This window comes from Trachurus trachurus (assembly GCF_905171665.1).
Source record: "Trachurus trachurus genome assembly, chromosome: 13".
In the NCBI taxonomy this organism is placed as follows: Eukaryota; Metazoa; Chordata; class Actinopteri; order Carangiformes; family Carangidae; genus Trachurus; species Trachurus trachurus.
In genome coordinates, this window is record NC_139892.1 from 22,432,728 (window position 1) to 22,445,870 (window position 13,143).

The 13,143-nt window shown below is 41.9% G+C and overlaps 1 protein-coding gene across 1 annotated transcript in view; it reads left to right on the forward strand.

Moving 5' to 3' along the window:
• col4a4 (collagen, type IV, alpha 4) overlaps positions 1–13,143 on the forward strand; it is a 59,725-nt gene that overhangs the window by 5,249 nt on the left and 41,333 nt on the right. Inside the window, exons 2-3 of the mRNA XM_083985658.1 lie at positions 1,200–1,357; positions 1,775–1,817. Coding sequence (XP_083841784.1) covers positions 1,299–1,357; positions 1,775–1,817 — 102 coding nt within the window. The 5' untranslated portion in view covers positions 1,200–1,298. The remainder of the gene's footprint in view (positions 1–1,199; positions 1,358–1,774; positions 1,818–13,143) is intronic.

A 13,143-nucleotide genomic window follows, 5' to 3' on the forward strand; every position in this document is an offset into this window, starting at 1 on the left:
TTTCCTTCGGCAGAAAATGTTTGGCTTAAGGAAAAATTAAACAGTTAAGGACATTTAGGAGTGAAACAGTTAAAAAAAAATATTATCTGGTCTCAAAACTCTTTCCTCTGTCATCTTCTCTTTGCTCAAATTATGAGCTGAGGGGGGTCTATTCATGGCGGACATAATGGGAAACACTGCATGTCTCCCAAACTTATCAGGCAGGTTTCCAGGATGTCAAGTAGCCTACTCACTTCAAGTAACAATTGCTGATGAGAACCGGTGTCAAAAAAAAAAATCGATCAGGGACTTCATGATCGATTACCATGTCAACGATCGAAGCTTCAAAGCTTCAACTTTTTTCTTCAGCCCTAATTTCTAAAGATGTCCCTCAGCAATTATGACAAAATGTCTTCACTAGTTTGAGTGGAGGAGGCAGACAGGTGGTTAGGAGGTGATTCTAGTTTTGGCTTAAAATGAGCCAGTCTTTATTTTTGTGTCTGACTAACATTAAAATATAAGACAGATGTAGACCAATCTGATGTGTCTTTGTGAGACTGGCCCCTTATAATGTAGCTGTGGATCAGTTTTTCTCTTAGACCGAAGCACTGAAGCACAGGTTGATTTAGAAATGTTGTACAGACTCAGGCTCTCACGTCTCACACATTCATCTCAGTTGACTGATTCCAGCTGGATTATCCTCTCAGTATCAATACTGCTTTCTCTGATCCAAATAAAAATAAACACAGCGAAGACAGAAACTACTTCACCCACAGCTGTGACATCATCATCATCATCATCATCATCATCATCATCCTCATCATCATCATCATCACTGGTACTGGTCTGTGAACTGGATTATCTAGTCATCTGGGCACGTGAAGGATCTAACAGCTGTTCTCAGACCAGGACCATGATGTGTGTCTGAGTGTCTCTGAGCTGCTGCTTTGTCTATGTCTCTTATTCGCTTGTGTAGTCCATCCACCGCCTTGTTATCTCTTCATGGTCTATGTGTTTTGTGCCAGATGTTTGTCTGATGGCTGTTGTTTAGATGTTGTGCACTGTTTGCCATGACTCACATAAGCAGCTCTCAGACGAATCCTGAACCTTCCTGAACTGAGTCCTGCTCCTCAGAGGATGAACCCTTCAAACATGAAGTACGGCTCGGATTCTGGGCTCTGCTGTGTCTTTAGTCTCAGTGTGTCTTTGTGTGTCCACAGGACGACCACCAGTGTCGCACATCGGAGCGTCCTCATTGGCTGAGATCCAGCTGGAGGCGGAGTCAGTGACGGCTGTGTCGTGGCCAGGAATTCCTCTGCATGGGGGACAAGATGCTGCTGACTTCCTCCATCGCCCCCTGCAGCTACACCTGGCTCTGGTAAGTCGAAAATAAAAGGATGAGTAGATGGTTGATGCAGTAGTTTTCAGCAGCTGGAGCAGAAACACATTTAGTTTTTCAAGTGACCAGAAACAAAATGAAGGGCTGGTTTGACAGTCAGAGACCGCCTCTGCTTGCATGGTAGCTATAAACCAAAATACACTCCTAGTCCCATGGCTCGAGTGTGGCCCACATTACAGCATGACTGTCAGACTGTACTTTCACATCTGGACAAAAACAGGAGGATAACAGTCAGAATCTACCCAGATGTGGAAGTATGTTTGCCCAACACGGCCCAAGGACCCATGAATATGTTAGGCTGGAAGATTCATTTTGCTGCTATGGGTGATGATTTATCAGTCAGAGCTGCAGTCTGTTGGCCCAGTTGATAACTCACCTGTATGTTTGCTCCTCCAGGTGCCTCCTGATGATGCTGACAGCTCCTCCAGCAGCTCTTGGGGTGAGTTCAGCTCTTGTGAAGGTGTTTTATGTGCTGCTAATGTGATGTTGTTAAACAGTTTAGAGTTTTGATTCAATTGTAATTCAGTAAGGTCCAGTTACTAATCTTTCAGGGGATCAAAGGTCAAAGGCCAAAGGTCAAAACCTCATAAAGTCTAAATTGTGTCTTATAGCCTACCCTATTAAATAAAATCAGCAATGTACATTTTCATATTTATTGTCAATTTTCAATGCAGGAAACTTTTCACATAGTGCACTTGTAATAGTAGTATAATAGTAAATAATAGTAGTCCCAGGCATTTTAAGTTAAAGAGAACAAGACAAAAACTTAGAGTAAAATAAGTATATACTATCTTAGGGTGTTTTCACACAGGCATTGTTTAGATCAGAACTTTGGGCCTGAGAGTGGTGCGTTTGGATCACACAACAGTCACACCCTTGGTCCACACCAGTGTGGAAACACCCTTAGTGAGAGAGATGGGCATGTGACTGCCCTGCCAGTAATTTGAATCTTGGCTTGGAGTCAGTGCCATTCATCTTTAAAAGTTTGGTGAACAGCATCAACTTTCCTTATTTTGGAGTAATCCATGCTGTCATCACTCTCACCTTTCTTATCTCTCTCTGGTGAATGTGGAACCATGGTGATATGTGCTGATGGATGCTGATGTCAGTGATCAAATATTGCCAGAGCAATACCACACAATGTCAACACAATATTTAGCTTTATTTCCCATAGACAGTACATATTGACTTTTTATTTTATTTTAACTTTTGTTTTCTAAGTTATTATTTGAGGGCATTTTTCAACTTTATTTGATAGGACAGTGAGAGGAGAGAAAGGAAATCAGGGGGAGAGACTGGGGGAATGACATGCAGTAAAGATCGTCGAACCCCCTCTTGGTGCAGACAATGCCCATAAGGGACGTGCTCTAACCACTTGACCACCGGGCACCCAACTTAATATCAGTATCTGATGAATGATTTTTTAAAGTGAAACTTTTATGCGTTTATCCTGGTGGTAGACAGAGACAGGGTGACATTTGAATGGTGAATTTGCCATGACACTGATGTGTATAACCAATACCTGCAATTTTGACACATACACATATAGGACACACACACACACACGCACGCACGCACGCACGCACGCACGCACGCACGCACGCACGCACGCACGCACGCACGCACGCACGCACACACACACACACACACACACACACACACACACACACACACACACACACACACACACACACACACAGCACAATCAGCTGATCTGAAGTGCAGCCTCAGTGAGGAGATTTTTATCAGTGAGTGACACTTTCACAGGATGACAAGACAATCAGATTGTGGAGAAGAGCTCAACTCTGTTTTCGATGGATGCTGATGCGGGCCTCTGCAATGATGTTATTGATGTTATTGATGTTATTGATCCAATTGGCATGTTCTGACAGCGAAAGTGTCTCTCCAGACCATGGATTATTTCTTTGGTGAACATACGATCCAGAGGATGATTTAGATGTTTAAAGGGATAGTTCAACATTTTGGCAAATTGGCCCATTGCCATAATCGCTATAGTCATAGCAGTAGGTCCGTTACCTTTATTTGTCGGTGCAAGCTATTTTTAGAACGGCGGAGCGGAGCGGCAGGCTGCTCAGAGCTACGCTACGGAGGCTCATGGAATTTCTTGGTTTTCCTCATCAACCTCACCACTCACTCACTAAAAACAGCTTACACTTACAATTAAAGGTAATGAATCTACTGCTATGACTATAGCGATTATGGCAATGGGCCCATTTGCCAAAATGTTGAACTATCCATTTAACTGAGCTCAGCTCTTCTGAGAGAAACATGAGCATTGGCTTTGTGTCCAGAGCAGCAGATGTCATGTTCATGTACTGTAGTCTTTATGTTTGATGTGCTGCTGCATGTTTTCATTGTTAGTCTCAGTTGCTGTTTTGTTGCTTCCTGTCAAATTCTCATGGATGATAATATTTGTCTACAAATCGGCTTCTGTTCATTATTGACTGCTGGAGGAAGAGGTGTGATTCTACAATAACAAATTTTATCATCATCATCATCATCATCAACCTTTATTTAATCAGAGATACACCAGGGTCTCGAACTCACAATCTCTGACACCAAGAACCAGCTCCTAACTCGCTGAGCTAATTGACTGGTAGTGAGACCTGCTGTGTAGCTTCATTTATCGACTCAGGGAGTCAATGCCTGCGCAGCTGTTGTCAAGCCAGATTTCGAAAATGGTCAAAATGTCAGAAATTCTGTTATCTAAACAAAAATCTGATAATACATGGGATCTGGCATGGGGTTGGACATTTCTGTAAGGTTTGGTGAGTTTTCACCCATGGGAAGTATGATTTCCTTGGAAGTAGAAAGAAGAAGATGACACTGGACCTTTGTGCAAAATTTAGTGAACTTTCACCCATGGTCCGGTCCAAGCTATTTGTTTTGTTTTTTTAATTTAGAGGCTTGCTGTGATGTCGGCATGAGGATTCTGGCATTTTGATGTGTCATTATCATCATCACCCTTGCTGGGTTTTGAACCCACAGCCCCTCGCACCACAAACCAGCGCTTAACTCAGTGAGCTAATTACCTGGAAGTGAGACATGGTGTGTGTCTTCTCAAATAGACTCAGGGAGTCAGTGTCCGGGCAGCTGTTGTAGAGGCAGATTTCAAAAATGGTCAAAATGTCAGAAATTCTGTTATCTAAACAAAAATCTGTTAATACATAAATTGCATCTAGACAGCATGGAAATGTTGGTGATTTGTTTTTAATAATAAGTGTTTTGCTTCATAAGAGTAAATCTGATGTTTAAAAATGTCACTCTTACATTGACTGCAGTTGTTCCCATGAGAGCAGAATTCAAAATGTTCTAGAAAATAAAATAATAAAAAAGTTTTTGAGATAAAATTCTGATATTTGCTAAACTTCATCAACCATGACTCCAAAATATTCTAAATTTTTTTCAGGAAAATTGAAAATGTATTTAGCAAGAATTTGATGGTATATGTTTACAGTACTGTTTACAGTCAAACGTTTTCATGCACTGTAGGCTTAATTTTTGCTTAATCAAAAATCCGAGAAACAAGTTTTGTGGAGGACGGTCTGGAGATGCTCTGTAGCAAGTTTGGTGTCAATTGAGCAAAAATTGTGGGAGGAGATACATTTTAAAAGTTTTACAGTTATTGAAAAAACAGAGTGATGGACTTCATAATTTGTAATGAGTTTAACCCTGTAAAACCCAAATATAGAAAAACGCAAAAAAAAAAAAAAATTCAACCATTCAGATGTTGTTGTAGGAGGCCTTTGGGGCTGAAAATGGAGTGTTTTAAAAAAATGTATGTTTTAGTAAGGTTTTACAGAAATGTTGTAATATTGCAACGTTGGGCTTAATGGGGAGCAGAATCTCCTGTATTTCCACTCATTGTCTGAACAGCAATACAGAACTAAGGATTCATTTGCAGGGTTTTGCTTTTCCCAAGCCAGTATATAACATGAATAATAATCTCAGTCATGTTGTTATGAAGAGTCATTTATTCCAACAAGAAGAACTTTGACATTTATTTATATTATTTACAGTGATAGTCCCAGAAGCAGTTCTTGTCCTCTGAAAAACAGAGGCAGACATCCAACCCAGTCTCACAGCATCACACTTGGTTTGGGTATTAGTATACCTTTTTGAATGCTGTACTCATTCGTATTTGTTGCCAGAGCTTCAACCATGTCTTCAGACACAAACTTTTGGAAGTATTGCAGTGGTGTGTGGAGGGAGTTGACAGCATCAGTGAGAGCTGGACCAGAAAAATCAGTATTGGGACTGATAAAATCTTTTTTTTTTGCCAGCGACATCTGTCACGGGGCATGATGTGTTTGTTTGATTGGGGCTCAATGTCCACATTGGCTCGGCAATCAGTAGGTTCTTGGTTTTCTTTGTCCACACAGGCATCGCTATCGGATTCTTCGTCACTTGCATCAGTGTCGTCGAAATCCATGTCCACATGTCCCATGTCCTCTCTCCGTTTTGGACGATGGCAATTACATCCTGCACGCTGTACCGATGATCTCGCCTTGCTGGTGGCATTCTGAAATGGAAAAAATAAAATTGAAACAAATGTATATACAAATAGCACACATGCTTACTAGATTCTAGATGGCCAACAGGAAAGATGGGGTGTTGGGGAGACTGATTTCATTATGAAGTGTTTACAAATTGCACTGAAGTAGCCTCTTCACACATTTCACTGGTCACACAATACTGACCTATTGACCTATTGGAGACTGTGATTATCATCGTAATAGGAAATGCATGTAGCCTCCAGCTTACAACCACACCTTACATCCATGAACATTAACACCTGTTCCAGGACAATGCCACAGATGCACCAGGAGCATCCCTGCTTTGACTATGAATTGCTAGGAACAGTTTCTTATCAATAGAGACTAAAACAAAGGGCAGACATGCACAAACAGAATTTCTTTGTTAGAAAGTCCTGCATTCTGTGATAAGGAGAAAATACTGAGTGTTGAAGGTGGTTAGAAATTAAGTAAATTAAAATTTTTAAATATGGCAATATATCTTTGCTCTTTAGTTTCTAATACAATAAAAAATATGTAAACATGTAATCCAATATAAGGCTGAAGGCTAGAATGTGTAAATCATGTGTAGTTTAAAGTTATATTGTGAAAATTTCAATTGAAGTTCCTCTCAAAAACAGGGCTGTTTTGGCTACCACTCTGACCCAGCGTTGTAATATTGCAACAATTATAAAACAAGCTCTAAATAAAATGTAGGGCATATTTTCCACAAAAACTATACATGTTCATGTTCTACACATTGTAATAAACACAAAAAAAAAATATTCAAAGCATTTTACTTACTTGAATTAGATGAATCCAGTCCAGTGAATCGAAGGGATGTTGCTCGATCAAAAAATTGGAGGTTGTGTGACTTCTTGACCTGGGGGCGGGCACTTATATACAAATGTGGGATCCAATCGCAATGTGAGAACAAACTATAGGACCCAATGATCATGTTAATATGGTTGAACCAAAAAAAAAAAAAAAATTAGACGTTTTTTGGGGATAACCAAAATTGTTGTAATTCTGCAACACTCTCTCTTCTTACAGGGTTAAGTGGACAAAAGTTTCAGCAGTATTGAGGCTACATTGTGGTGAAGGGGGGGGCACATGTCCTTGGAGTTGAGTGAATCTGGCATGGGGTTGGATGTTTCTGTGAAGTTTGGTGAGTTTTGGGAAGTATGACTTCCTTGGAAGAAGAAGAAGAAGAAGAAGAAGAAGAAGAAGAAGAAGAAGAAGAAGAAGAAGAAGAAGAAGAAGAAGAAGAAGAATTCCTAGGAATACAATAGTGTCCTGGCAGCTTAGCTGCCCGGACCCTAAAGAAAACACGCAAACAACCAGAAAACAAAACTAATTTCCTAGTGAAAACTATTTGAGCATAATGATTTAAACAATTTTAAATCATATTTCTAAACTGTGAAGTGAATGCAATAAACACAATGAATGCAATTGAATGCATTACACTTCATGCTTAAGGGCTAACTAACTATCCCCTCCCCTGGCCAGAATTTAAAATAGAGATGGTCATAGGGGGTAAAGGAGTGCTTGTACCTGTTGCTCTTAACAGGGGGGAAACTAAGTCTAATGGCTTAAGGGTGGTGACAGCAGCATGTCTATATATCCCATCACCATGTATGTTGTATGTTTAAGTTTCACCCACAGCCTTAGTACAAGATTGTCCACATCAGCTTAAATGGTACAGAAAATTTGTCATCTATGCCTAATCTTTATGAAGCTGGGCTCTTGATTTCTGTGGCAAGCACTAAACTGAGTCTTATACTTCACTTTATTGTTTACTTTTTATCCATTTTATCTACTTCTTGTTTTAATCAAGGCAAGGCAAGGCAAGGCAATTTTATTTGTATAGCCCATTTTTACAAACAATTTGTCTCAAAGGGCTTTACATGGCATCACAACAACATCCTCTGCCCTTAGACCCTCACATCGACTGAGGAAAAACTCCATAGAAACCCTTTTAACAGGGAAAAATTGGAGAAACCTCAGGGTGAGCAACAGAGGAGGGATCCCTCACCCAGGACGGGCAGACGTGCAATAGATGTTGTTACAGACAAGAAAACAGTTTATAGTTTATGACACTGAGTGTGGGAACTCAAGTAACAGTGTGACGGATGGCTGCAGAGTCACACTGACACCGTGTTCGTCTGCTACAGCCTCAAAATGCCAGGGACATCAACATCTGGTGTAGATCTCTTCTCTTCAGTTTGGGAGAACAACCTGTTTGTGCTGCAGGGTGTGAGAGAAAATTCACTGATGACTGACCTACGGGTGGGGGTAGAGAATCACCTGCCTGAGAATCTGTTGGCGTCCCACAGGGATCAGACCCAGGTCCTCTGGTCTTTATTTATTTGTACCAGGGACTGACTGATGGAGAGGAGGGATGATGATGAACTGATCCAGGATGGACACATGATGTAGAGATGTCCCTGCAGAGGTTTAGAAAGATTGTTCTCTTGTCTAAACTTTTCCATCCTGCTGAGGTTGTCAGGTTCAGTCTGTCTGTGAATAGGCACAGCCAGCCAATCAACTGCACCGCTGTCTGTTCAGCCAATCGGTGTCAGTGTGGTGTCTCAGATAGAAGGATGATGGGGGGATGGCAGGAGGATGTAGGATTAATGGATGATAGTAGGGCAGATGGAGTGAAGATGGAGGATGCAGGGAGGACAGTGTGAGTGCGGACCGGTCCACAGCAGGGTCCTGACAGCAGAGAGAGCGGTGATGGAGGATAAATGGAGGACTGATGGAGGGAGGATGGTGTGAGCACAGACTTTCAGAACAAAGTCGTGACAGCAGATAGAGCGATAGCCACATTCCTGCTGCTGATAGCCACGCCTGACTGATAACCTCGTTTACACAACGCTGCAGGAATGTGGCTGCTACACAAACACTGCTGCATGCTGGGAAACTCACCGTCTGGGGCCCACAGAAAGAAAAAACATTCAGTATATCAACAGGGACCCTCAGTGTGGGACGTATGAGGGGGACAGTGTCAGGTCCTTTTTAACAGGGGTTTCCTACCTGTCCCCCACAGCAGCATCCGTCAATAGTGGAGGAACTGCTCAAATCCTTTACTTTGGTAAAAACGCCAATTTTTAATAGTTTAGTTATTTCATTGTCTCCCTTGGGAGAAAGACCACTCCAGATGGTAGACCACTACACTATATTAGTTATTTAACCATGAAGGTATTAGTACAACCCTGTTTTCAAAGAAGTTGGGGCACTATGGAACATAAACAGAAACCAAATGTGATGATTTACAAAACATGTAAACCTCCCACTTTAATTGAGAGTAGCATAAAGACACATTAAATGTTAAATTTGATGCTGCAACACATGTCATAAAAGTGGACAGGGTCGTGTTTACTACTCTGCTGCATCAGCTCTTCTTTTAAAGGTGTACAGAAATGGCCGTTTGTCCTGTTTGTCGCGCCGAGTTGTCACAAGCTGCAACACGAGTTTACCCGAGTAAGGAAAACGAATTTGATTGGTCGTTATCGAGCGGGCGGGATATTCAAAGCTTGGGGCGAGCCCGAGCTCCGTGTGTGTGTGCATGTCTCAGACGTTTGAATGACGGATTACGGATCCAATATCAGTGGCTGATGAATCGTGTACAGGCTGACGTATAATCCGTGTGCCTGCATTATCCAATGCGGAAAAAAAAACACACTTTCATCCCGGATTTACTCAAAAATAGAATTTTGCATATAGTTTGGCCTACATCGTCTGATAGATGAGTTATCACATTAATTTTATGATCCAGAGTGGGCTCAAATTCAGTTTTCTTTTCTGTACACCTTTAACAACTCTCTGTCAGTGTTTGAGACCGAGGAGACCAGTCGCTGTTGTGCAATAGAGCCTCAAAATGATATCACCATATTTCCAGGAAATTTGCATAAACGATATGTGTGATGAGTCCCAGGGTGGGAAATTAGCACCCGCCACTGGCCAAATTCAGGTACATTTATGAAGTGGTGGGTGAATTTGATCAGCCCACAAGTCAAAGTTTTGGACACGAGACAGTTGTACAACTGACCTATTGGGGCAGCAATGCGCCTGTGAGCCAGCTGGTCTGCCATGGAGGTTATTCCTTTTGAAAGTCATAGTACATATCTTCAATGGTGGTCAACATAAACTGAGCTGAACGGAAATGTGGCGTTGTCCTTAATTTCCACACACTCTGTCTGCACAGCGGTTGCAACCAATGGCGCTCACCCTTGTTAACTGAATGTGTTCGTGATCCGCTGTGTTGTGGAGCAGAGTCCCAGAGTTGCTGGAGACGCGAGATCACAACAGGAACTACAGGAGAACTACAAGCTAACGTGATAACAGCCATGTGTAAAGTGAAATCAACATGTAAAAAACAGGTTACCTTTTTTCTGAGGTTGAACAGTGGGTGTAACTAATGTTGACAAATTGGAGGTACATTGTCAGTGAAAAGGGCTGCAATGAGGGCACTGTCCTGCTCAGCATGTTATGACCTAAGGATATCTACAGTAGTGCACTGCTGATTGGGTGGAGGTGAGCAAGTTTGCACACACATTAAACCTTATTTCACTGAAGCAAATTAAAAATTCATAAATAAATCTATTGCCACAAGGAGGCAGCGTTATAGTGCGATCGTAGTCACAGAGCATGAGTTAAATGTGAGTACAAAAAGCCAACGTAGATAGTGCTTTCTCTGGAAATCTTTCAATTATATATTTTTATTATTTTCAAAAATCACTTCAATCTCCCCACAACAAACAAGTACACAAGCTAAACAATAAAAACAGCAACATCAAAACAAACAAAAACAGCAACAAAAGCACACGTCCGAAACAGGAAACAAACAAACAAACAAACACAAGAAGAACAAAAACAAAACAAAACAAAACAAAACAACAACGACAAACACTACCCAGACATTTACAGAACTGTGTTAATATGTTTCGCAATGGGGCCCCAGACACAGTCAGTCTCCACGGGTGGTGTAACAGTACCCGGATTGCAGCGAAGCATTTCTAGGTGTATCCCTGAGACCATTTCCCTCAGCCACCTGGAAAAGCTAGGAGGGTCAGTGGCCTTCCAGTCATAAAGTATCAACCTTTTTGCAACCAAGGTGCCAAATCTGATGGTCACCTGCATAGGGCGAGGGAGTGAAAAGAAAGCTTGGGAGCAACCAAACAATATAAAAACTACATCTGGATCCAGCTGCACATCATAAACATTACTATACCATGAGAAGATCTGTTGCCAAAAAGAAACAATCTTTGGACAGAGCCAAAACATGTGCCCCAGAGTCCCTAAACCTTGGTTGCATCTGTCACAAATTGGAAACATCAGGATACATTTTACTGAGTTTTACCTTGGAATAATGTAATCTGTGCATGATTTTATATTGGATCAGCTGCAACCTGGCATTAGTTGAACCTAAATGAATCTTTTCCAACCCTTCCCTCCACACCTCATCGGACAGCTCCGTACCAAGATCTGCCTCCCATGCAGACTTGATATGGTTTGTTGACAAAACTGAAACTTTAGAAAACAATGAAACAAATTTTGAAACAAGGTGTTTAGATCCTGGCTTTAGTTTCATTATAGCAAAAAATGAGTGCTCCATACTAGGATTTATGTAGTTGTTTACATTTTCTTTAACAAAATGCCTTACTTGTAGATAGCGAAAAAAGTGGGATTGAGGAAGGGAAAAGCTTTCCTTCAACTCATTGAATGAAGCTAAATGATTATGCGTGTACAAATCTGAGAAGGTAACAAGACCCCTTTGTCTCCAGAATACAAAGGCTTGATCAGACTTAGCTGGAACAAAACAATGGTTAAAACAAATAGGAGAATATTTAGAAAAATCAGGTAGTTGAAGTACCTTCCTAATTAGGGCCCGAGCGGCGACTGCAAGTCGCCCAGCGAAAGCCCTATTGTAATTGCTATGTTTATTATTATATTCTCCCTAAAATCGCATTTTTGGGGGCCTCAACATGCCCCAAAACGCGTGAATTTTGGCAAGCACATCAGGCCTCGCGAAAAATTTGATATTTTAAAGTCGTTGGAAATGGGCGTGGCCAAATGGCTGAATAGCGCCCCCTACAAACACATGTCAATGGCATCGCCATCGTCTTACTTTGTCATACACACACAAAATTCGGTACACATATGTATTATACCCAGATATAGAAAAAATCCTCTTGACCTCATGACCTCAACCCAACAGGAAGTCGGCCATTTTGGTTTTGATTTTTCCCGCCTAAAATTAACTCCTCCCAGAGCGTTCGCCCGATCAAGTTCAAATTAGGTACACCACATCTCCAGACCTAGCTGAGCTTATCTTGTGCTCCGTGCGTCCGTAGGTCAAAGGGCGTGGCTGCCAGCGCTCAATACACTATGGCGTGCTCGCCATGCACATACGAGTGGCTCTCACGCCCACATACTTCATCCAATCAACTTCAAACTTGCTGGACATGACGAAGGCTCCGCCCTGAAGGTCCCGATATATTAACTTCCCACGTAACTCATAGCGCCCCCCGGTGGTAACAGGAAGTGTACTAAAATTTGGAAAATGTACATACTTTGCCCCATCAACTTCATTCCACTTCTAAAACATGCAGAACCAGTTGGTGAAGTTACATTATGAACGCTGTGAAGCTACGAGTAATGGCGTCCCTGTGGGGGCGTGGCTAACATTCCTCGCTATGACAATACGTTTGCCCTTTGGATGGCTTTAATGAACTCCTATCAACATGAAAATTGGTACACAGGTCCAGGGTCACGACCTCAACGTTTCTATGTACTCATAGGCGATCTCACTCATTCGCCCCCTAGTGGAAACAGGAAGTACCATATTTTACATCAACATTGTCCGATTTCCACGAAACTTCACATGTGTGATGAGGGACTGACCCTGAACACACCTGCACGCATCCCATTACTGCCCCCTGGTGGACGAACCTTTAACTGCTCATAACTCCCTCATGCTTTGTCCGATTCACTCCAAACTTCACATGAGTGATGAGGGGCCGCCCCTGAACGCACCCACCCACAACTGCTTAGCGCCACCTGGTGGATGAACGAAGCATTGCAGCCCCGACATGCCTCAGGCCCCGCGGTGGCATGGGTGAGCGAGGGCCCGTCATCGCCGCTTGCGGCTTTAATTTGTTTTAAAATTTTAATTGAATTATACAGCACAAAACTATCTTCAACCAAAGACAAAGGATAATCTTT